This window comes from Gavia stellata, chromosome 1 (genome assembly GCF_030936135.1).
Source record: "Gavia stellata isolate bGavSte3 chromosome 1, bGavSte3.hap2, whole genome shotgun sequence".
Taxonomy (NCBI): domain Eukaryota; kingdom Metazoa; phylum Chordata; class Aves; order Gaviiformes; family Gaviidae; genus Gavia; species Gavia stellata.
The window spans coordinates 47,323,561-47,348,715 of NC_082594.1; the positions used below are offsets into that span (position 1 = coordinate 47,323,561).

The 25,155-nt window shown below is 40.7% G+C and overlaps 1 protein-coding gene across 1 annotated transcript; it reads right to left on the reverse strand.

The window, feature by feature from the left end:
- Positions 1–4,811: 4,811 nt before the first annotated feature.
- Positions 4,812–21,574, reverse strand: EDNRB (endothelin receptor type B). The gene is made up of 7 exons (XM_059818728.1): positions 21,101–21,574; positions 12,357–12,469; positions 11,984–12,188; positions 11,496–11,645; positions 10,441–10,574; positions 9,797–9,905; positions 4,812–8,238 (listed from the first exon to the last, which is right to left on the reverse strand). Exons 1-7 carry the CDS (start codon positions 21,572–21,574, stop codon positions 8,107–8,109), a joined length of 1,317 nt encoding a protein of 438 aa, XP_059674711.1. The 3' UTR covers positions 4,812–8,106.
- Positions 21,575–25,155: the final 3,581 nt, after the last annotated feature.

A 25,155-nucleotide genomic window follows, 5' to 3' on the forward strand; every position in this document is an offset into this window, starting at 1 on the left:
CTCTGCAGGTCCTGGCTTTCTACACTCAACCTTGTAGACATGCCTAATGCCTATTCAGAGTACTTGAGTACTTTTTAATGGATTCCAGATCATAATAAATCTTTCTAACTATACAAATAAAAGATACACAAAAATTTAAAAGCCTTTTAAAATGTGTGTTTATAAAACTCCTTAACAGAGTCGGTAAAAAAAGGAGTGATTTAGATCAACTTAACATTGAGTTGACATATACTGAAAGAGTGTTAAGATACTGATTTTACATTTAAATTCTGCTTTTCATTCTGAAACACCCCCAGATACTCTACAAACTGACAAAGGATTTGGAAGGCTTCCATTTTCTGGCATTGAAATGCAGTCACCTCCAGCGTGAGACATAGCAGATGTCTCCGTGCAAAGTGCGAAACTGCAGGAAAGGGCAGTACGCTCTTCTAAGCCACGCTGCAGTTGATGGGAAGAGAGAGGAACAGAGGAAGCAGATTGTAATTATTGAAATTGGAATTTGGCCAAGAGCCCATGGCTGGCAATCCTGATTTTTTGTAAGAGTGCCATGAAACGTGATTGTACTCCAGGTTTTACAACTCAGTGGAAAGACTGGAGTAAACACGGTCAGACCTTGAATAGTTGGAAAACTTGGTTATTTCAATGAAAGCTGTAAGCTCCTGAGTAGGCAAAAGCACAGTGGAAGTCTCAGCAAATCATATATACTAGATATTTCTGCCATTTTTACTCCCAACTATACCTTCTCTATTTTTTCTGCTTCTTTTACTGTGACCAACATTTTGGCTTATGTAGTATATGTATATTTGTGCATGTATGTACACACACAGATAAAACCACATATATGCATAGATATGTTTAGAAATAGAGTATTTAAAATGTATTTGACTTGTATATTAAGTATTACAATATAAATTTATTCCTTTTTAGTTATCTAAATAGTAATTTGTTAAATTCTCTTGGATAAATTACATACATATGTAAACAAATAGCAAATGATCTCACCTATTTGGGACACATGGTTTTCCTATGAAGCCATTTGTAAGTGAAATACCTCAGCCTAAGTATGAACACTTGTATAACAAGATCAAATGCTTCCAAGATACTAAATACTAAGTGAGTTGCAAATATTAAGGACTTTGCCATATTCTTTGTCTGTTTGTTCTTTAACATGAAATTTGGGTAAACAAATTTAATAAGATAATTTTAGTAGTTAGACCTACAGGAAGTATCTTCATAACCTATGGAGGTAGTTGAAACAGAGTATCAATTTCATGGTTCATTTCACATTTTACAGTCTGTTTCCATCTCCTATCAAAATATAAAGTTCCAAAATTTTTTTGGGAAAAAAAGCTTTCCCATAAAAACTACAAAATTAAAAATTATGAAATATTTGAACTACCAATTTTTAAAGTTATCAAAATTATAAAATTATTTCATAACAATTTCTCTTTGGAACTTCAGGGTTTCATTATGAATACCACTTAATAAAAGCTTATACATATTCTCATTACATTTCATAATTTTGTCATTCAGTGAGTAGTGCATGATTTGTCAGTATTTCAAACTTCTATTATTATGAACATAGATCCAAGTCAGAAAACAACAGAAATATTTCTGTCAGTGCTCAGTGGCTTTTACTATTAATGCTTTTGAACATAAAATTTTAAAATGCAATAGACTAGTGCAATAGTTAGGCAGACATTCATAATTTATGAGTGACAGACATAGCTGACATTCCTCATATTATGGCATGAACTAACATAAAATTGTTTAAAAATATCTTTTAAAAACCCTTAAAAAATTAAAAATATGAGATCAAAGTGATAGAACACATTACATGTTTGTTTTTCTTAAAAACAAAGGCAGTGGGCTAGGTTTCGTTCAGATCAATACTGTTTTGTAAAAATGCTTGATTTTATTGAAACAACTTTTCCAGACAAAACTAATATAAAATACCTTGTATATCACACAATTTATATTACATAATATGTCATATATTTTATTTGTATATGTAGTTATAGTTATATGTAGTTATATGTATACATATATATGTATACATATAAATACGTATCAAAAGTGTATGTGTGTGATTACTGCAGCTGTCAGGTATTGAAATACAGCAGAAGTGTACTTCTCACAATACATCTATGCTAGCAAGTTAAGAAGACCAGTGGGGCCAAATTTGTAGGATGTGCTACCTGCTGTAGGTGCATTTCAGGGAGAAGCTTCCTATACCTTTGGCAAGTTCCAATTTGGTCCTGTGAACACCCGTTAGCAATTATGATGCTTTTTCCCGTTTAGTTTCATAAAAAAACAAAAAAATCCAGTTTGCATGAATTCTGCGATCTCACTTGCAGCTCCAACTAACACTTACCAAACCCACCAGTTCTGTTTTTATTTGCTTGGCATGTTTCTCTCCTGCCACTGCAAAGGCTGGGCATGTGTTGAACACGTCCTTCTTGTGAGGATGTGAGCATCCTGGGGATTTGTCATCATTCTTTTTCCTGGTACCTTCAAATCAGAGCCATTGTCTGACTCCCTCAGTTTCACCATTGATTTCTTCCTTCAGGGTAACCAGACTTGTGAGTCACTAATATAAACTTTGGGAAATGAAGGTCATGAAAAGGTAAAAGGACAACAGACGCTCCCCCTCATCCCTCTCCCGCAACAGCAAAAAAAACCAAGTACAAGCAAGTTTTGGAAAATGTAGTTTGTGAAGAAGGTATAGTTACCCTAATTCTTTACCAGTGTTTCCTTTCAGGTTTTACTTGGTTTCAGGTTTTGACTCCCACTTTTTCCAGGGCACTCTTCTAGGGTGGCTACAGCAGACAGGAAGTTTCACAGCATCACTGAAGTCGTAATTGTAGATATCCACTGACAGGCATCATGTAGGTATTAATGGGATACCTTCTATGTTACTGTTCTGACAATTTTGATGCGGCCTCACATCCCATAAAATACATAGCTCCCTGCTGAGCTGTATGATCTAACTAGTTACCGCATCACTATAGTAGAATTCCTTCCACGTACAACCTCCCACAATCAGGACATCTTTGGCTTGTCAAGGAGATTTCACAGAGGTTTAAGATACTGATTATTAAGGTGAAATACCAATTTCTGAAGGTTTTATTCGTAATTATACTAGAATTTTCTAAGTGATAGTTTTCTTGTTGAAGAGAAGTAAAGAGGACTGAGGGGGATGTGCCTTTTCAGTGGTGAGGGTGAGCTTTGGGACCTCCTTCACAGCTAAATGAGAATACTTAGAAAGACTGACAAGACCAAATGGATGCCAGGATTTTAATGATAGTACTTTTAAATTAGCAATTGCAAAGCCAATAAACCATCTGACTGCTGGTGCTACGTAATACAGTAATCTTACCACTGCTGACTGAGAAGAAAGGTGACCAGCAGAACACAGAAGACTCATTTTGAGTCCTTTTGCCTCTCTTGATCTCCTGACGTGGACACATGTTCAGCAACTTGGATTAGAAATTTGAACAGAAGTGGACAGCATGTACATGGAGAACTCTTGGGCCTCCATGAGCAGACTACAAGAACATGATGGTCTCATCAGCAAGCTGTAAGAAGGTATAGTAAAATGTGAGCCACTCTATGGACCAGACCCAACCACAGGTTGCCAGTTGGACCATCCTGCTCCACCAACACCAGGGTGCCAAATCTACCCTTCCAAGAGTGGTTAGAGTGACTTAGGGTTTGAAGAACATAAGCTACATGTATATCCATGTTGCTATGTAAGTGCTAGTGCGTTTAGAAAACTGACAACAAGCGGCAGTTAATGCCCTAAAAGGGCCAAGACTGCACTAGATAAAACTGTGGATGAGACTAATAGTTAGAAAAGTGAATTGTGTCAAGGGAGTAAGTTAGCTGGGCTGTGAAGACTATGGCCTACCTGTAGAAAGTTGTAGGATCTCAAAAGAAATATGCAAAAAATGCTTCTTTGCAATGTGTGGTTGGTGAAGACTTTGGACCATAGCATAAGATGACGGGAAAGGAAGTGAAGAGGTCATGAGAGATATTAAGTAGAACATTTACTTACAAGGGATCTCATCTCTGCAGGTGCTTCTGTTCCAGGCACAGGAAACTTGAGAAACTATGTACTAAAGGTCCTGAGACCATGAAAAAAGACAAATCTACATGGATGCAGAAGGCCACCAATTAAACAGAAGGAAACCTAACTATTTGGAACAAAACAGCAGTAACAGCAAACATGTTTTGGGATGCCCAGATACTGCAAGCATATAAAGTTATTTATTTGACCAGCTACAGCATATTTAGTCTGATACTGTTTTCCACTGCTTTAAGGAAGGTAAATTGAAATATGCACAAAATTACACTGTCAGCATACAAAGGGATGATGGTTTTCCTGAGGCATATTCCAGCATCAAGTACATGCACTTCTAAATTAATGAACTAAAAGTTTCATGCCTTTTCTTTGTGATGTCCCTAACACAGGAGGATTTGTGACTATATATGGATGTGTAGAGAAAAGATTGCAACTGACGTTTTGAGCAAAAACAAACAGAGCAAAGATAGGCATGACTGATTGTTCCAACAAACATCAGACAATTTTGCAATGCGTATACAAGTCTGAGCTCTCTCCAGTTTTCAGCTATATAAAACCATCCCACTCAAAAGCTTTGATTTTTAGTTCTGAATTGCTTCTTTTTTACATCACTGTCACTCTTTAATAATTAAATGGGACCCCCTAGAAGAAAAAAGGTCAGACTTCTTTTTGTAATGAATCAAAATTACAAATATTTTATTGGTAATTTAGTATGTTTACAGTCTGAACCACAGAAGTTGCTATTTTAAGTGACCACAGAAAATGAAATAGAGAATTATTTTACACAGCTATACAGAACAATAAAAAAAATCCTTTTAAAGTTTTTTTCAGTACATACAACATTCTCTTGCTAAGCCAACTGTGTGCTGATTAAGAGCTGTTTGGGACACTGAAATGCCACAGCTCACAGCAGATGCTCCATAACCACCAAATTTTGCATTTGAGTCTCTGAGGTGTAGTACCAGTGTTATATCCACCCAGTCAGTGTTCAGCCCACCCAGTCTGAAATGCCCTCTCTTAACGCCGAGACAGCTGTGTGCAGGCAGAATTCAGAGCAGCTGGGGAAGTAAAATCTAACTACTACCTGAAGGCCGAAACACAGACATGTGATGTAGTTTCTTACGTGTTTTATTTTTTTCATCTGAAACCATTCTGTGTCAACTCTTCAGGCCATTGGGACAGTTGACTCTTACTCTGTCACACCACTCTGGACAAGCACATTGTTGTTTTGCTACCTGTGACCCCCTATTTGAGGCTTAGAGAGCCTTAGACTGGCTGTTTTACCCCACAAGCTGATTTTACCCTCTTCTCCTAACTTTTCTAAACAACTCCTTTGTCAAAAAAGAAAAAAAAAAGTATTTAGCTTTTTTTATTCAAGGTAGCAAATGTCAGCTATGTTTTTTAAAGAGCTATTGCTGTGCCCTAATTCTCCTCCAAATGAACTGAATGGTTGAACATTCATTGATTTCAGTGCATGGAGGAATAGACATGTACTGAGGACTTTAGAAAACGCCTGTCTTCAGTATTAAGAGATTTAATCCCAGCTAGAACACAGAGGCACTGGAGCTCTCCTGTGTGTTCTTTTAACTTTATGAGAGCAGAAGTTTGGAAAATTTTTATTACAGGAAATGAGAACTTCAGTAAAAATACTGCTTTGAAAAATACTGCAAAAAAGACAAAAAGTGTACTAATACATATATATTAACTCCAAAAAGCAGGCAGTATATATGGTCTTTATTTGCAAAACCTAAGCGTCTGACTTAGCAGGACTCATCTTAACAAAGAATTAGTCAAGGAAAAAATGAAAAATGTGTCACACATTTGCCAATACAACAGCTATATTTTAAATAAAAATAACAATAATATACATGTACAATATTGTAATGATATAACTTGATGAAAATAACACTGATCAGTATCAAACTTAGGATTTAACTGATTATCCATCCTTAACAGACGAAACGCGTTTCACAGAAATAGATGCAGGCAGGGTGAAGTGAAGTGATATTCACGGCTTACCGTGAGAAAGTTACCATGAAAGTTAAGGTAAAAATGTAAAGAACAAAACCTTAAATAGATTTATATTTTAAAAAGTTCAGCATTATAGCAGTTGGGTGCATGTGCTGCAGAAAGATGGTAACGGCAACCTAATGGTAGACAACATACACACTTGCACACATACGCACACACACAAACACACACGTGCCCATGCTCAAATGCATGTGCATAGGTCCTCAGCTTGATTATACAAGCATACACTTACTAGCTTTTAATGGGGCGACACCAGGAATGGGGTTCACCTCTCCTGTTTTTAGCTGTCTGCAAGGTAGCTGTAGCTACCTAAAGTCAGGTGAGATGAAACCCACCTAAGGCAACATCAGCTGAACATTTTAATGAAAACTGGTTTCATCCTGAGCATATTTAAGGCACTTTATTAAAAAATCTGAAGCTAATCAAGACTGGAAAAAAGGTAAAAATCCTTACATGTGAAATTTGGAAATTAAAACAAAAAAATTCCTGAGTTTTGATAAATATTTTTATTATAATAAAATACCATGCCTATTGAAAACGTCTTTTATAAAAGCATGTTATACGACATTTTTTCTTGAAAAACTCATGCCTTAGTGCATGAAATATGTTAATAAGTCTTTGGGGACATCTGTAACAAATTAATAGGAAATGAAAAGCCAAAGAATGACCTGTCATGTATGTACAAAACATGCATTGCTCCCGGCAACACACATCGTGTTTACTACAGGCATCTTTATCTTTCTGTTTTCTTGCAGGGTCCTGCCCCTATTTTAATACTTTATAATTAATTACGCTTCACTAAACTATTTACAGAAGCAGAAACTAATCACACACCTTCTTAAGCCCATAAATATGGAACTACAGAAGTAGAACATATTTTAAAACAGTATGAAGATGAGTGTGCTACATAGTACTGTTCTCTAGAAGTACAGTTCGTGAATTATTTTCTTTATGAAGATTTAAATCTAAATGAAAATAGAAGTTCAAATTCTCCCTCTGTTTTCCTTGGTTACATTTTTTCCACCTGTTATGTCTAAAGGATTTTGCCCAAGACGGTATTTGGATTGCAAAAACAGTTGTAAAGTGTCGCAAAATTATCTCGAGTAAAGAACCACCAGGCTCTTGAATGCCCACTGTTTACATGGGATACAATCAATTTGTTTTCAGTTAAAAATAGCTGGTTTCCAATACTAGCCATCGTTTCTATGGTTCTAGTAATATTAATTTTTGTTTTTGGTGTGGTTTTCTCTCCTCCGCTGTCATTAAACACTAATAACGTGGAAACAGTGGAATGTACCATACCCAAGGTGCTGCCAAATGCACTGAACACGCACAGTGGTTACAGAATGGTATTTACAGAGGCCTTGGGAGGTTCCTTCTAATAATAATAGGTAAAAACAATCATCAGAGTGAAATGAACTTTTGACTTGACTGCATCCTTTAATAGTTTCATTAGCTACCTCTAAAATACGCCTGATAAAAATTCTACTTCTTTACATTTAAACTTCTATTACAAAGTATTTCATGTTTTATTTTAAAAAATCCACAATAGTGATGGTGGTTAATCTGCTTTATAAAAGATAATACATTGAGTTATATATAATAATGGCTTTGATCCAATTAACGTTATATTATACTGCTTAGTAATTACTGTGACTTCAGTTCCTACAACTGTTATAGAGAATACAAATGATCATTTAATGTACAGGAAGTGGGGATCATTTGGAAGTGCTGATTCAGAAGTATTCAAGTGCTAACAATGACTTGTTCTTTCAACGCTTTTCTTCGTGTTCCATAAATGACGATTTTCTAAGTGTCTGTGATTTTCAAGGTGACACAGTTTTGGGGCAATTATGGTTTTTTATGTTCTTTTTTTGTGCAAACACAAAACTAGATTTTTATAAATGTTACCATCTCATTAAAAGTAATTGCCACTTTTACTTAAAAAGGCACCAGCATTAATGTAACAGAATATACCTTTTATGCTTGTTTTATGAAGAGCTGTACTTGTTACTGGAGCGGAAATTATCATATCCGTGATCATTAGCTTTGAACTTTAAACAGGACTGCCTTTCCTCGAGGGACAACAGATCTTTGGATTGACACCAGCAACACAAGCATGACTGTTAAAATAAAAGTAATAAACATTTTACATCATTTTGGTTTGCACATGTGGCAAAACGCACTGAAAAGCTACCCTTCTTCAGCGGTACGGTAGGAAATGGCAAATGTGCAAGCTGCCATTTTGGGATTACAGCCTAAGCAAAGAAACGAGGTTAAGCCCTGCATTGCTCAAATGGCCACTAGGTACTGGGATGCCCCATTAGCAACCCGAGGGCTGGAGGGCAGGAAGAGTTATATTGAGTTATATATGATAATGGCCAGACACATACTGCTTCGAGTCTGGTCTGCAATTCTAAATGCATCTGAAAAGAACATTACGACTCCGTGTCGTCCTTTCTCTGATAAACTTTCTTGGAAAAAATGTATGCACAGTAATCTATACATTCTAAGCAAGATGCTGCTATTTAGTTGATTTTTTTTGAGGGAGAAAAAAGAGAACTGCATAGGAGAAAGGTGAAAACCTACATACAGTTCATACATTTACTAGATGTACTGCAGACCTTTTGCTGATGCTACTGACTGGCCTTGGGGTGCTGGAAGTCCATCTGGGATCCCGCACACCCACCTGTTTCCATGCTCAGGATTCTAGAGATCTCTTATGTGCTCTCAGCTCCAGTGACTCTTTCAGGGAGCCGGCAACGTAGACTGGAAAGACGAAACCGACACTAAAGCCTCTGCAACATGTGCTGTCATAATTATGTGGGAAATACCCTAATGCTACTAGATGTAGAGCTGACTGGCTTCTGATGCAAAGACATAGCCAGTAAGGAATTTACACAGCCAGGCAATACGCCTAGCAGTGGCCAATAGTTAAAGGCTTGGCAAGAAAAAAAAAATCTAAGAATATGTGGTAGGCAATGTAAGAACCCTGATACAGTGTCTGAAGACAGTAAGGGGCCACAAAAAAGCCCAGATTTGGACATTTTCTGAGCAGACATGAAGGCTGAAGGACTGATGGGCTGTAATCCACATGCGATCCAGAGCTTCACATGCGATCCAGAGCTTCAAATACTGTGTGTAGAATTAGTGCCCAGGACTAATCACTCGAACCAAGGCAAAACTATAAACAGGTCTGGTTCATAAAATGTTGGCATTGGAAAGGGACGAGTGGATACTTGCGCCCTCTGCTCTGCATAACTGCCTACTGATATAAGCGCTTGGTCAGGATGGGGGGAACCCGGAGTCAGCGCCCTCCCCGTTGGGTTGCAAAGGATATGGCTACGTGAATCTTTGCAGCGCGGTCTGAGTCTGCTTTGTCAGTGCTCTCGAAGTGGCTGGGTGCCAGCTCCAGTCAGGAAGTGATGTAGCACTGATCAGTGTGGTGCCGAGAGGGTATATTGTACACACCACTCTTTTGCTTTCTCTTTTTCTCCCTAGGAATTCTTAATTCCTTTCTATGTGGCTTCAGTAGCAAAGGGAGAGAACACCTACCAAAACCCAGTTAAAATTTAAAGTAAAATTTAATGATCATTTAAAACACCTTGCCCATATTAAGGAATGACTTTTACTGCTGACATCATCTTTTAACCAGAGGAGCAGCTCCCAGCAGTCACTTACCTTAAAGCAGTTTTGGAATCTTTTGCTCACCAAATACAGAGCTATCGGATTGATGCAGGAATTCAGTGAAGCCATGTTAATACCAATGTAGTCCATCACAAGAAAAAAGCTGCGTGGAAAATAAAGTAAGTGAGACACTTCCCATTTTCTCTGACAAGGTTTAGTAGAGGTTTACAAATATATAAATTGGACTCAGCTTCACTCAACCGAGACTAACTATTAAACATAATAGTAAAAGGGCTTATAGCAACAGGATTAACTTATGGATGTAACAATTGTGCTCAATAATAAAGTCTGAATAAGTACACCACTCTCATGAAAGTAATTTCAGAATATCCAACCACCTTAACTTGTGGGAGGAAACATTCACGAGGTTTTCTTCACAGATTTAATCCTAGATGTTCTGTTGAAAGGGAAAACAGGCACAGAAATTCGCCCTCGTAACGCCACAAGACAGTAGCACAGTCCCAAAAGGGCGATTCCTCATTATTTTCTGACTCTGCTACTAGAGTGAAACCAGAGTGTCCTGGATGAAGAAGCAGGGAGAACTTCAGACACACAAAGTAAGCTAGTTCATTAGGAAATCCAAATATGCTTATGGAGAATGTCAGCAGTGCACAGGCTTTTTATTTTTGCAGTCTCACCTTAAAAGTTCACATCTGTTGGGATCCTTCTGATCATAAATAGTGAGTTTCAATATTCTGCTTAAGTGAAGTGGGAGCCAACACAAGGCAAAAACAAGTACCAGACAGAACACAGTTTTGGCCACCTCACGTCTCTGAAAAAGAAAATTGGATAGAACACTGTTATAGTTTCTGTCTTTCTTGATTATTGTTGTGTTCTAATATCCAAATGTTTAATAAACAAAACAAAAACCCTATCAAAATAGGAGTTAGGAGAACATCAAACACCTTATTTTCTTGGAATATGTACTTCATCTTTTCTATTGTTTTAGATGTCTTGCACCAATTCACTGTATCTCTAATTTTAAAAAGTATGAATAATAATATGAAAAGTCAAGGACAGTCATTTAACGTAAGATGAAGAACATGGTTGTCTCCCCGATCACTTTCAAATACCAGTTTGTTTTCAAATGCATTTTCTCATGCTTTGATCTCAGGTCTTATTTTAAATGCCCCAAGAGATTTCAATTACAGCTTTAAAGAGGTAAGAGGAAAGGAGCACAAATATACATTATAGTACAAATGTAGTTTAATTCTAGTGATGTATGATGTTTGTGTCTGGTGCACTACTAACTTGGAATGTATTTTGGAATGTGTTTTGTTCTGCTAACATATACTGCTAACCTCACTATAGTTCAGCATGAAATTGCTTCAAAATAGTTAATAATTTTATAGCACCAGCTTCTAGATTACAGCATGACTTCAGTTTTCATTACAAAATATGCAGCTCTTGTTATTGTAAAGAAGAAACAAAAACTATAAAACCCGAAGGATTAACACCAAACAAGAAAAGAACAGTTTTGTGATTGTCAGTTAAAATCTTAGGTTTCTGAGGGCTCTGATATATATACATATATATATACGAGTTCAGCATTACCACTGCTAGCAAACTTCTCCTTACTAGTAATCTTGAAGTCATCATACAAGAAGAGGATAATGATGTGGCAGTAAAGTCAGTAATGGTATTATTGTCATCCTTTCTACAGTCAAAAGACTTGTCAGCAATAAATTTTTACCTGTTTTAAGTGGTCATTTAAAGCAATCTGCATCCCACTTTTCTTTCGTAACATCTCACAGGTCATGAGAGTATAGAAAAATGCTGTGATAGCCAGTGGCAAACAGAAGTAAAAGCTAAACAGCCACCAGTCTTTAGCTTGCTTGTAAAACTAGAAGGAAAACAAAAGCAAAAACATTGTTAGGAGTTGAATGCTGAGCATTTTGGAAAGTATGCTATAACTAATTGGTCCATCTGTGCTGAAAAGCATCTCTATAAGGTGTACATTACAGATGAGAAAACTGGACAAGGCAGTAATATGCCCAAAGCCCCCAAAAAGACAACAGTTTCTGAATGCTCTTCTTTTAACCGATATACTTCAGAAATTTGTATTTAATTTGAGTATTATATTCACCTAGATTTCACATACACTTGTGCACATTACAATCCCCACAACACTTGAAGATCCAAGGAACTGTTCCGGAGATTTTATAAATGTCAGTGTCTTACCATCATAAAGGATGTTTTCTGCGTGGGGTGAAGCAGGCAGATTCTAAGATCCTTTCCTCTGTACTCCATCGTAATCATATCAAATGCGATAGCTTCTGGAACAGCCAATATCACCGATATAACCCAGATCAGTACAATTTCAACTGCAGTCCACTTCGGCACTCCAATTCCTTTAATGCGACTCCAAGAAGCAACTGCTCGGTACCTGAAGCAACAGCAAACATTCGCAAATTAAAAATATGAGAAAACGTACCTGGTTTAACTGGCTTAAACTCAGGTTATTCGTATTATATCAGCTGAGTGGAACGGTGAATTTGAGCCAGTGCCCATACTGAAAAGAAGTTATAGAGTTCGATGAAAAAATGGGTCTCACCTATCTATACTGAGGGCACACAAACTCAACACTGTGATGCCCACTGATGCCTTTTGAATGAAGGGTACTAATTTGCACATTTCGACACCGAAAGGCCAGTCCTCTGCAAGCAGCTGTGAAAAGAAAACAACAATTAGAAATTAATCATTTCTAAAAAATAATTCCCAAAGCTGCAACATGGACTCTTTTCTTGATTGTTTTTCTCTTCCACCATGTAAAACTTAGCCAAGAAGAACCTTTTCACAAGGGAGTCTCCAAGGTATGTGTCCTAAAAACTAGGCAGTGACATCCCAGTCACTCCCTGGCTGGGCAAGGATACGCATAAAGGCTTAGTCCTGACTTCTTAAGACTAGCAAATTCCACTCATTTTGCTTCTAACTTCACCACCCCCCTTTATGGTAAAAAATGACTGAGCAGGTGAGGATTTCCCTCATCTTTGTATTAGCTTTATCTGTCTGGAGCGTTTATTGCTTTTCTTATCTGTTCCAAGTAACTCCCCATTTACTAGAAATACAGAAAATTACTTGAGGCTGATCAGATCAGGGACAAAGCCAACAATTGCACATCTGGGGTGGGGTTTATTTGAAACTTGGTGCCTAGGCTCCCTCAGCTGAGAAGTCAGGCAACGCTGCAGAGCAACGGATCCCATCGTTTTTAGCTGACCATCTGATAACCAACGAAAGGACCCACTGGACACTCAGGGAGCCTAAACAGCTAGTTTGAACTAAATGTTTCACAGCAGGTAAAGACAGAGCAGATGAATCCTGCACTGAAGATCTTTACTGACCAGTTTTCCAATGATTCTGTATTACAATACCGAAAGGACTATCTGTGCATTCAGCATACCTATAGGTGCTACGGAATAAAGAAAACACCACAATGAATTTTAAGTTGGTTCAAATTGCACTTTGGGTCATACACTTTAATGTCAATCTTCTGCCACATCCCTAGAGGCACGTTTTAGTTGATTTAGGGGACAAGGCTTACTGGACACAGAAAGCACCTTCCTCACAGCCGATGCTATGAACTGCTCATCTGTAACTTCAGTTTAGAAACATTTAATCTTTGTACTCTGCTGTGAGCCGCTCTAATGGCTCAAATACACCACAGCAGCAGCCAAACCTTCCAGTTCCTCGTAAAAACAAGACTCTCCAGAACAGATGTTATGCCAAGAAATAGTCGCAATCGTTATATACAAAAGTAAACTTTCTGAGTTTCTGTAATTAGTTACATTATCTACGCCAATCTCTGTTTTTCATAACTTGAGACCTTTTGGATCTGTTGCAGATGGAGGGCTACAGAATGGAAAAGGAGAGGAAAGAAGAACAGTAACTACCCAAAAGAGACTGCAAAATCTTTCCCTTGGCTCAGGTCTCCTCAGTCATCTCATTTAACAGGGATGTAAGAAAAGAAGAAATAGACCGTCATACTGTATAGATTTTGCTGGGGACCAAAATGATTGAAAACAGCCACAGAGTTGCCTGCTCACATTGGTTTGGTTCAGCAAAGTCCTTAAGCATACGTACATGATGCACATCTAAGGATAAACAGTTACAATGTCCAAGACAGTTTTTGAAAAGCCCTGATATAATTTCAGTACCATTTTATTTTAACACAAAGGAAGTTAAATACATTTCATGACCACGTGCTTTTGGAAATCCCTATGAAGTGCCCACCAGTATTTTCAGGTACCAGAACAATTTCAGAAATCTGCTTTAGTCTTGTGCTGAAATGGGATCTTTGAAAGAACAACAGTAGCAAAACTGTAACATAGCCCAGCTTTGATCTATTTCTTAAATGATCTACTTAAGACAAAGAGTATAATGCTTCTGAAAGAATGAAGCAGAAAAATAAATTCTAAGGATTTATGTTTCTTGAGAATTTTGTGGAAAGTAATAAAGCAGAGGAAGTAGGGATGAGGCTGTAATAACCATACAGTATCTTTTACTTATGTGATGTGGGAAAATAACTCAGTCTGTAATGAAAGTATTTTCAGTAAAGCCTCTCCCTGAGACTTCTTTTGAATTGCTGTAAGGGGTTGATACTAACAACTATTAAAATTGCAATATGAATAATTACAGGTGTTCTAAATGTACACTCTACAGAACCCAGTGACACCTGGACTAATTTAATCTATATCAATCAGGCAGTGAACCTCCAGCCTACCACACCCAGTTGCTATAGGAATCAAGGACTGGGTAGCAAGTACATTGTATACTTGCTTGTAGTATCTATTGTATATTGTACGTGTGTATATTAAACAAGAGATGACTCACTAAAAAAGCACTTCAAGATTAAAATACTTTATTCTTCGTTGAACTCAAATTCAAAACTTTGATCAAACTTCTGTGGGAAGATTCTGTGGAAGACTTTTAGCTACAACTAGCTGATGTATGTGCAAGACACTCCCTGTCTCTCTTGCCTAAAATCACAACTGTTCGGCCACGTATCAGAGATTAACCTGAACTAACGCTTATCTCTAAGGTGCAGACAGTCACACCTGTGCTCCAAGCTGACTGGATTTGATCCAGCTCCAGTTTGGGAGCCATATGGCTGGATTATAATGGCGCTGCACATGAGTGAATGCGGTCTACCAAGAGAAAGGGGGCATGGGCATTAGCTTGGGTTTAGCGTAACGTCAAAATATTACTTGCATTCAGGCAGCTTAAATCAGGGGCAGAATGGACACACAGTTGTCTGCATTGGATTGGAAAAGCATGTCCTTTATCTCTTGCAGCTGATGTATTGTGAAATTCGAGCATTTTAATGCATGAGTCATAAGTTTCTCTATCATGGTATTGCAAGTGGTTAATGATATGCTTTACAGCAAAAGCTTGAAAACATTAAGAAAGTAAGAGGAAAAAAGTAGAATGTTTTAATTGCTGAACTATGCTTCCTTGATGTTTGTGTTTGTCCTCTGTATTGCCATCTACTCAAAACACTGCCTTAAAATACAGTGAAAATCCACTGTAAAGTATTCAGGAGCATCATATTTGTGGACAAGAGCCATGATTATTCTTAGTGAGGTATAGACGTAGTCTAATGCAATTTTGTATGGGTAAAAAGATTTTCTTATAATTCACAATAGGGTATCTGTACAGAGAGTGCCATTTTACAAATTATAAATGACTTAGAGTCACGAGACACTGCCAAGTGGCAGCAAAGAGAAAAATAATGTTGCGTTTTCAGCAGTAAAATGCCAAGAGAAGTCTACCACTGGCTGTATTCCGAGTGACCTTTTCCAATGTTTTATAGTCACTTATTTTACACGGGCAAAGTTTTAACTGCTAAGCCACAGAAATGTGTTGAAATGAAATAGAATGAAAAGAAAGGGAACACATTGCAGAATGATGTGAAATCATACTTAAAAGAACTAATACGTCTGATGCACTCCTAGCAAACACTTTCTCAGCCCAGGCACAGATCGGAGCCTAAACTGATGTGAAAGCTGCACAGCTATGAAAGTAGCCCCAAGAGATGTTGTGACTCAGAGACACACCTGTGAATTGCAATTCCTTCCTCTTGGTTGTGTAGGAACAGAAAGATGTTCAAAATCTGCTGCTGGAATACGCCGGCATGTGAGCACTATATGCTGCTCTCGCTGGCTCAGCTGCTGTGGCCACCAGCCAGAAGGCTGATGCCACGGCTTCAACCCACTACTGTTGACTTTCTGCAGTCAAGCAAGAAGCAGCAGCAAAGCTTGCACTTATTTACATCAGTGTCCTAGTTCCGAGCAACAAATGCACAAGGAAACGCAGAGCCGGAATCCGTACTTCCTCCTAGCTGTGCGTTCACAGGACGATAGGACTTGATTTTTGTAATTATGAATTGCAGAATTAGACATGCTAACTGTACACCTAATTCACAAGTAACATTTGTTCAATATATCTGTGAGATGACAGGCAGATTTTCACCTGATGCCTCTGAGACAGGGAGGTCATGCAGATAAAGTATTTTTCAGTATTTCAGAGGAGCAAGCATTTTTCAAAACAGGAAATTTGCGCAGGAAATTAAGCTTATGGTCAGGCATACGTCAGACAACATTACAAAACGTATTAATATTTAACAATAATTATGAGGTCAGGGTGGGGATCTTCCCTCCAGACAAGAAAACATAATTCCCTCTTCCTAGTTAAGAATGTTTTACTGATCTATCCAATAAACAGTGTAAATCTTAATGAGGCACACAATCTCTTTTCCTGTGTCTTTATTAGTAACTTCTGCTTAGAAAGCTTCATTTTTTAAAAAATACTGAATTAAGATGAAGTAATATACAGACATCTTGAAAATGACAGAAACGTCGCACTGTCTTGTCAAAGTCAAAAGTTTCTGCAATCTCACAATCCCAGTGAAAGGACTGCGTCAAAATTAACTGTTAAGAATGCCGTGCTGCTGTCAGATTGGGAAGCATAAACACAGAGCAGAAGGAAAAAAACAAATGAGAAGATGAAAACTTGTTGTGAAATTTGTCACATGCATCTTTTGAGTGAATGTATACATAATAAATGTTTACACAATGAAAAAACTACTCTAAATTTACAAATCTATACTGACGTCATCTAACGTATACCAGTTTGGACATCCATCATGAAAACTATGTTTGTGTACTTGTAACAACACACAGACATTTCCACTACCCCATATATTGGACTTCAGAGTAGATTGTTCCCATCTAACTACAGAACAAAGTTACCCCCCATTGCCTGTAGAGCCTAGATAGGTTCCTCCACTGGACAATTCAGATTTTTCCTAAGTGTCTATAAGCTGCATTTGTTGACCATAAAGGGTTCCTAAGCCAACTAGACTTCTAACTTAATATGGTCAGAGATCAATAAACTTTGTGTAAGAAATCCTGAGATAAACTTTGCAAGACCTCAAGTAATTGGTTCGGTTGTTGAAAGGAAGGAAATAATGCATTTGTCCCAATAAAATAGCTGTTATCTTTAACATCAGAAAGACTAGTGGCCAAGAGTTGTAATATGGAATAGTAACAAGGTTTTCTAAAGACAAGCACCTTGACTTTTTTGGAAAGTTAGGAAAAGATTGGCTTTATCATGATGCATGCCCTACAGGTACTTGGATTACAAAAGTTAGCAAGGTCATCACAAAGACACTTCCATGGAAACCCTGCCTTTTTCAGAGCACAGCTGGATTAACAAAGGGACCAGTTTACATCTGCATGGGATATGCAGTCCCTAATCTGGTCTTTCTTATCTTTCCAGTGCTTGACAATGCTATATAATGTTAACTATATTTTTTATGTAATCCCTAAAATACATTCCTGAAAAAAAATCATTGCCTACAAAGCTGACTTTGGCCTTTGATCATTGGCTTGGATAAAGACCATTTTTTGTTCCTTCCCTGGAAATATTTTTCTCCACTCTTTCACTGTGCCCTGAAATAAAGGAATCTGTAACAGTATTTCCAGGTAGATATTCTTCCTCACTCATTTGTGTCTTTGAAAATTGACAGAGTTCAGAAAGTCATACAAGAGCGTGGAGAGGATAGGTTGTTCCCCCTGTCAAAAATGCATTGGAACATGACAAGAAATTGGATTTAATGTAAGAGAACAAATATTACAAAATGAGAGACAGAGATGTTGTCTATATATCAGAAGAGAAAGCATGTTGATATATTACTTGATTACAGCTTTTTTAAGTCTATGTTCCTATCTCATCACACATATATGCCTGAGCAGCAGAGCTAATATAAGAAGTTTGGAATTTCCAATCCTGATGTTGTTTTGGTGTCTTACACATGGGAGTTACCAACTTTATTGCTTTGGGAAACTGAGCATAAGCCTTCCAGAACTGCAGACCTGTATTGTCAGGTGTACCAGCTGCCGCTGTGTTGTTTTCCAAAGATCAAATGCAGAGAACAACATAAAAAGCTCACTGACCACCTATTCTATCTTTCTGCTCCTTATGTTCACACCTTTAACTGCTCTTTGCGGCCTCAAATTAACTAAGACATGCTTACTTAGTCTGTTTAGTGAAGCAGTTGACCAAGCATAGGACCACCTTCACATCCAATTAGTAGCAATTTTGCAAAGTATCCACACTGCCACAACATTACGTACTGCATGCAGAATGATTGTCTCAGACTTTCCTCTACTTCCCATTCTGCGGTTCTGCAGGTACGACCAAAGCCAGATTGTTTACCAGGACCCTGAACGCCAAAAAGCATGTTGGAACTGAACGCCCTTCAAGCCCTCACATCATACCCAGTTTCCTGACTGTGTCACAAATTCCAATACTTTCCATTTTCTACTGAATGGATTGACCAATATTCAAATTTATCAGGTGCAATGGATTAATTAGCATTTACACTTTGGACTGCATTTGTCTCACAATATAGGTAACACCTGGTCTTCTTCAGATACCCTCACCTAAGTGATGTAAATTTTCATTTATGTATTTTTTTCAGCTACTTAAATACTCATTTAACTTAAATAGTCATGGGGGATATCTTTTGCAGTTATCACTTTTAATACCTAATGAAATGCTGCTCCTAGTCCAAATTCTGAGTTCTCTCTTATGGGGCTGTCTGGAAAGCATTCACAGACACTTTCACACTTTCTACTGCAAGTGTTGTTGAGTACACTGCTGGCGTTTTATTAACATGAGAAATTCTCTCACATTCTTTTTCACGCAGCTGCCTAACTGAGGATCTGGTAGCAATTCTGAAGATCTGTTTCATCCAGTTTTAAATTGTTTCAAATTGCAAGTTACAACTGTTAACTATACTTGATCTACAAACGAAGCCTTTGCTAGCCTTTGTTTTTCCCACGCTGCTGGGTGATTATAGCCAGCTTTTGGTTGCATTACTGTATTCTCCCTTACAACATTGCTCTGCAGGTGGAACTAAATGGGATGTGGAGCTGACGAAAAGTTATCGTCAACTCAAATCTCACTCAAAGTCTTAATTTTTATTTAATAAACACAATGTCTAAGGTTTGTTTGTTGTTTTTTTTAACTCACGTTTAATCAAAAGTCCTGTTTTAAAACAGTGAATATTTCACTCATTATTGTAAGGGATAATAGAAATTTATTATGGGCTCTTCATTAAGATGAGTAGCAGCGTGGGAGATTTAGCACCTGAGAGCTGTTGCTCAGCTCCTAGCATCATCAATAGCACAATAAAAGTCCTGGACTTGCAGTGGGTATAATATTTATTGGTTTGCAATCTGACCTTTTATTCCTCCTGCTCCAACCTACTCATAATGATATACTTGATGACATTCAATCAAGATAAGGACTGCGGTATATTATTGCATGTTATCATTAATTTAATTTTGAAATAGTGTCATTGAGATTGCAAAGTCTTGTACTGAGCAGCTATTACTGATTTAATCTTTTTGATTTTTTCTGAGAACAGATAAAAAAATACTTTTGTTCAGTATCTTTTTTCACAAAAATAGTTTTTTAAAACAGCTTAAAGCATTGTGTTTCATAAATTCCAGTCTCAGAAGAATATACGCCTCTCACAAGAACTACGATAAATGTACAGTGTAGAAAACACTGAAACTCCAATTCGAAGAACTCTCGTGTAATCCAAATTATCCAGCTCATGAATTTAACACAGTTATGATGTTCCCTGCTTTGTAATACTTCAGTACTTTAAAAGGATAAAGATATGGGATTCTCCCATTTCAGCAGCTTCTGGGGGTAATCACTACGGATACAGAAGACTAAATTCAAAACGCATCCCTTCAACGTGGTTTTCTGAAGCTAAGAGTAACAAACCCCAGAGCTTACAAAAATGCATATGAAGTGAGGAGAAGGAATGGGTGAAGGCTCTCATGTTCACTTCATGCAGTAACTGATGGGTGCTCAGGGACCCATACTGTAAACTCTCAAGGCAGAAGGTGCCTTGCTATTTCCAGCACCCCTCCCAAGACTGCTGGATTCTAGAGGCTGGATTCAACTGCCCATCGAATTCCTAAGAACAACTGGACTGCACAAGCTGGGTAGATGAGACAGAGGTTGTACGAGATAGAGGTTGTACTCCTTTCGTGGCAAGTCCTATCACGTCAAAGGGCAGAGTAAAGAAGGTGCAAGAGCAGCAGGTGTGGCTCACTCCCTCTCGGCCGCCCATGCTGCAACACCGACCAAGGTGGGAAAGGGCTCACAGCTCAGGGGAGCATCATGCCTCACAACCGCTGGACGTATAAAACTACAAATCGCTCAGTTTGAATGAGCTTGGTTCCTCCTGAAAAAGTCCCCATGCCGCCAGCGACTGTAGGGACCATGGGAAGCGTATGACTAAGCCTGCCCCAGCTGTGCAGGAGGGAGCGAGTGGAACCCGCCCCACAGGAGAGGGTCTTCTGTGCCTCCCCCTCCCTTCCTCGGGGGAAAGGAGGGAAGCCATGAACCCATCGCGCATTTATCTATTGCATTTTTTTACTTTATCCCTAGGACCGCACCTGTTTCCAGGCGACTTTCGGAGCCTGGTCGCCTCCAGCCGCACACCTCGGCCCCATTCCCAGCCCGGACCGCTGAAAGGCTTGGGACTGGGGCACAGAGGGGGTGGCCATGTGGGACAACAAGGACGACATCTGACCAGAATACCGCCTTCCGGCAGGTTTTTGGCATGAGGTCTAGCCCCCGGCTGCCTCCCTGCCAGAAGCGGGGCGCGCTTCCCCCCAGCAGCCACGGCGGTGCCGGGTGTCTGCCGGGGAGCCCCGAGGAGAGCCCGCCGCACCCCCGCGCCCGCCCCCGGCCCCGTCCCCGGCTCGCCCTCACCTTGTAGACGTTGATGGGGATGTCGATGATGATGTGAAGCAGGTCGCCCAGGGCCAGGCTGGCGATGAGGATGTTGGGGCCGTTCCTCATGCACTTGTTCTTGTAGATGATCCGCAGCAGCGTGGAGTTGCCGATGATGCCCAGGACGAAGACGAGGCAGGACACCACCGTGTTGATGTACTTGAACGTCTCCTTGATCTCCGTTTGCCCCGTGCACATGGGCGGCGAGGCCGAGCGCGGCCGCCCGCCAGCCGCCCCCCCGCCCTTGGGCAGCGCGGCCGGGCGGGAGGCGTTGGGCTCGGCGCCCCGCAGCGCGGGGCTCCCGGCCGTCGCGGAGACGGCGTCGGCCGCCGCCGGCGGGCCCTGCCTGCCCGGGCCCGGCGGGCGCAGGGAGCCGTCGCCCCCGGCGGCGGCGCGGCAGCCGAGGAGGAGGAGGAGGAGGGCGGGCAGCCGCCACGGTCGGGCGGCGGGCATGGCGCTGCGGCGCGGCCGATCCCCCGCCGGGCGCCCGCCGTCGTCAGCGCCGACCTGCGCGGAGAGAGGGGACAGGGCGTCAGCTGCGGGGACACCGCGCCCCGCCGGTGGCCGCCATCGCTCCCGCCGCCCGGGGACAAGCCGGGGCGCTGCCTGCCGCCAGACGGGGACGGGCGGCGGTGCCGGCGGTGCAGCCGGCGGTGCAGCCGGCAGAGCAGCGCCCGGGCGAAAACCTGCGCGGCGGCCGGGGCGAGAAGTCCCCGCCGGCCGGACCTGCCCGGCGTCGCCCCGCTCTGCCCCCCGCTCCTCTCCCCCTCACCTCGCCGAGCAGAGCCGAGCCGCTCCTCCCCGCCCGCCGCCTGCGGGGCTCTGCCTGCCGAGCGAGGGAAACGCGCTCCGCCGGTTGCCGCGCTCCGCGCCCCGGCTGGCTCTCCCCTCCCGGGGCCGGCTGCCGCCGCTCGCCGGCGACGGGCGCCCCGGGCCGCGGAGGCGGGAGGGACGGGCGCTTGCGGCAGGACCCGGCGGCCGTCAGCCGCGCACCGAACCCCGTGGCTAAAGCCGCGCCAGCGGGGCAGGGCCCCCCCCTTTTCTAAAACATTCAACCGCATCTGGCCCATCAGTCACGGCCAGACCCCACCCGCGCCCTCCTCCCCCCCGCCCCCCCGCCCCGCGGAGCCCAGCCCAGCCAGCACAGCCCCTCCGCCCGCCGGCCCCGCCGTGCCTCCCTTCAGCCGCTGTCAGGAGTGCCCCCCGGCCGCAGGGCTCCGCACCTCGGTACCTACCAGGCGATCTGCCCTGCGACCTGCCCCTTTTGCAGTCCGCCCGCCTCGTCTTGTACGGGATTGACAGTGGCAGCCTAAAGAAGTAATTGTGCGGGGTTTGAAACCATTTTTCAGATCAGAAGGGTTGCTACAAGAGGTTTAGGCGTCCTTAGAGGAGGCCTGCGGGGAGGAAGAGCGCTTTTCCGCGCTGTCCTCTCCGAGACCCGTTCCCAGCAGCTGGGCACGGGGTTCTCCCTCCGCATTGTATTCCCCTCTGCAGACAGACCCCTTACACATCCGGAGCGGCAAAAATGCTGGAGAAGCTGCTTGGGCAACGCGTACGAGATTAGGGCCACGTTTTAAAGCGCTTCACAAACGGGGGTACTTTGTATACTCATATCAGAAGTAGTGTTTTGACTGTTCTGAAGTCGCAGTGATGGAGCTTGGTTATCTGGTTGCTGCTTTGGGCAGCCTTAGCAATGCATCTGATCGCAGCCAGCTCGTTCCAGTCCTTGCGCCCGTCAGTGAAGCGTAAGGGAAGGAGCAAAGAGATTTGTACAGGAATTTGCGGAGACTAAGAACAGCCTCGCAAAGTTGGAGACAATCGCATGGCTAACTAAAAAGGGTTGAATTTAAAGCTGTTTTCCAGCATCTCTACGTACACCTTCCCGATCTTTTTTTTTTTTCTTTAAATCATGCTGGAAGCTAAATCATACACAGAACATGAATCTATAAATGCTTCATTACAGAAGCGACCGACTCACCTACATTATTGACATACCCGTAAGGGAAAACGCTGAAAACCAAATGTGTCTTTCAAACCTCTCCCTAAAATTGCTGGTCTGATCTATCTCATCTTTCCAGCGTCTCCTGTTAACATCTTCTTGAGCCACTGTAGCAGACAACCTTTTCTCATCCTCATTTAGCTTCCCTTTCACATCTCCCTCTTTGTTTAAAAGTTTGCCATATCAAGCACCTTTCCCACTTAATCACTGTTGTTCCATTTCCGAATTTAGCTGGCACACTCATTTTTCTTCCCCTTTTTACATTGCAGTATTTGTGAAATAAAGGAACTGGAGTCACTTCTAAACCCTACGAGGGTAGCTGGAGGTTGATTGCACTCCAGCTGGAACACTGATCTTTTCAGGGTCAGGCTTTTCAGATTGTGTTTTGCAGCACCCGGCGGATTCCTCTACCTATGACAAAAGTGTGAACGTTGGATTAACCCTATAGTATTCTGAGTCCTGGGAACTTGAAGCCTTTTCAGTTTTCACTTCCGCATTTTCTCAATGTCCAGTTCAGCGACCTGTAAATGAATGTTTTGCTAAATGCAGTATTGATTTTTAGTAGAAACTCTTGCCAATTAACATGGCATTAACTTTTATCTTGAAATGCTTTTTACTTGCAAGTTTCTTGCTAAGTCTCAAAGGCTTCTAAGCTGGTCCTGACCATCAAGAAATAGATTTCAACTACACTGAGATATATTTGCTAACATTTTTGTTAGTGCAACTCCACAAGACATGTTTGCTACTGTTGGGTAGTGACGCTGTTGCTGCCACTTACGTCTGCTTCAGAAGTTTTAGTAACAGCAATTTAGTTTCAGAAAATTTTAGTAATAAGTTTAGTATATACAGAACTCCAGGCACCTGCTGATACCCAAAGCAGAATTACTCTGTAGTATTGCACAAAATACATCTCTGTGACAGAGCCTCTAAACTTTTTCTGGCTGCCAGCAGTCTGTCTGGACCAGCTCTTTTCATAATTACTGGTGGTTATGATGAACAATCAATAATGAAAAAATTGACTGTTTATCAGAAATGATGAGATAGTCAAGGAAATATGACTAGCAAAGTTTACCACCCTTTTTGTTTCTACTCTGTTTTTTCAGAGATTAGAATATTTGAGAAATTAAAACGAGCATAGGCTGTGATGCAAGTCTCCTTTAATCAGTGAAAAAGTAAAGGAAAACACAGTTTCACAGAAATTTATCTGAGGATTAAGATAATGCGGTATTAAACACTGAGACCATAGTGGATATCTTGGCAAGTCAACAGTGGCTTAAATGAAGAAGCAACTAAGCAGATTAATCTAGATTGCGACAAGAGAAAACCATCTGCAAATATAACAGACTGGTGCCCCTTAAGTGGCCTTTGCTAATTAAACTATGAAATAAATTCCTTACTGAACTGTATGGAATTCATTATATAAGATTATGCAAACTGCTGCAAGTGTATCCGGCTTTTTTTTCCTAGAAAGCAGAAATACTCCTTGTCCTGTGGGGAGTTCACTTTTGTATGAAACAGGGAAAGTTGGACCACCATCTGAAAGATCCCCCATACTGTCTGACACTCATTTTATTATGTTCTGCACTTCCACTGTGTTCCATCCCACCAGCCATTAACAGTTCTATGAACGATTGCCAGTAACTATTTTAATTATGCCAGATGCAATGTTTTCATCAATGACTGATAATGCTCTCACTTTTTTTTTTCTTTGGAGTGTCATACAGAAAGCAAATAGACTGGATAACTTGAAATCACCACCAGAATGATTTTTAACAACAGAAAGACTTTAAATATTATTCTGTTATATGCAGTATAAATCATGAGAAATGGTAACGATTATGGCATCAGAAAACCCTTTCATTAATAAGCTCATGAGACACACTGCAGGATTGTATATTTTAATTCATGTTATACTCATTGGATCAATGGGAATTTTGTCATGAGCTTGCAGGTACTTTTGCAAATCTTACTAATTTTCTGTTTACATTGTTCAGTAACTAAGTAGCCTTGGAAATCTGCCCCATCAGGGCTGCTT

Bases quoted from the DNA above. Each gene is read 5' to 3' on its own strand.
- EDNRB (XM_059818728.1), bottom strand. From the start codon at position 21,574: ATGCCCGCCGCCCGACCGTGGCGGCTGCCCGCCCTCCTCCTCCTCCTC. The intron at 11,646-11,983 runs GTAAGACACTGA...TTTTCCTTCTAG, and splicing joins AGAAAACATCCTTTATGATG to TTTTACAAGCAAGCTAAAGA. The intron at 9,906-10,440 runs GTGAGACTGCAA...TTTTCCACGCAG, and splicing joins AACAGATGTGAACTTTTAAG to CTTTTTTCTTGTGATGGACT.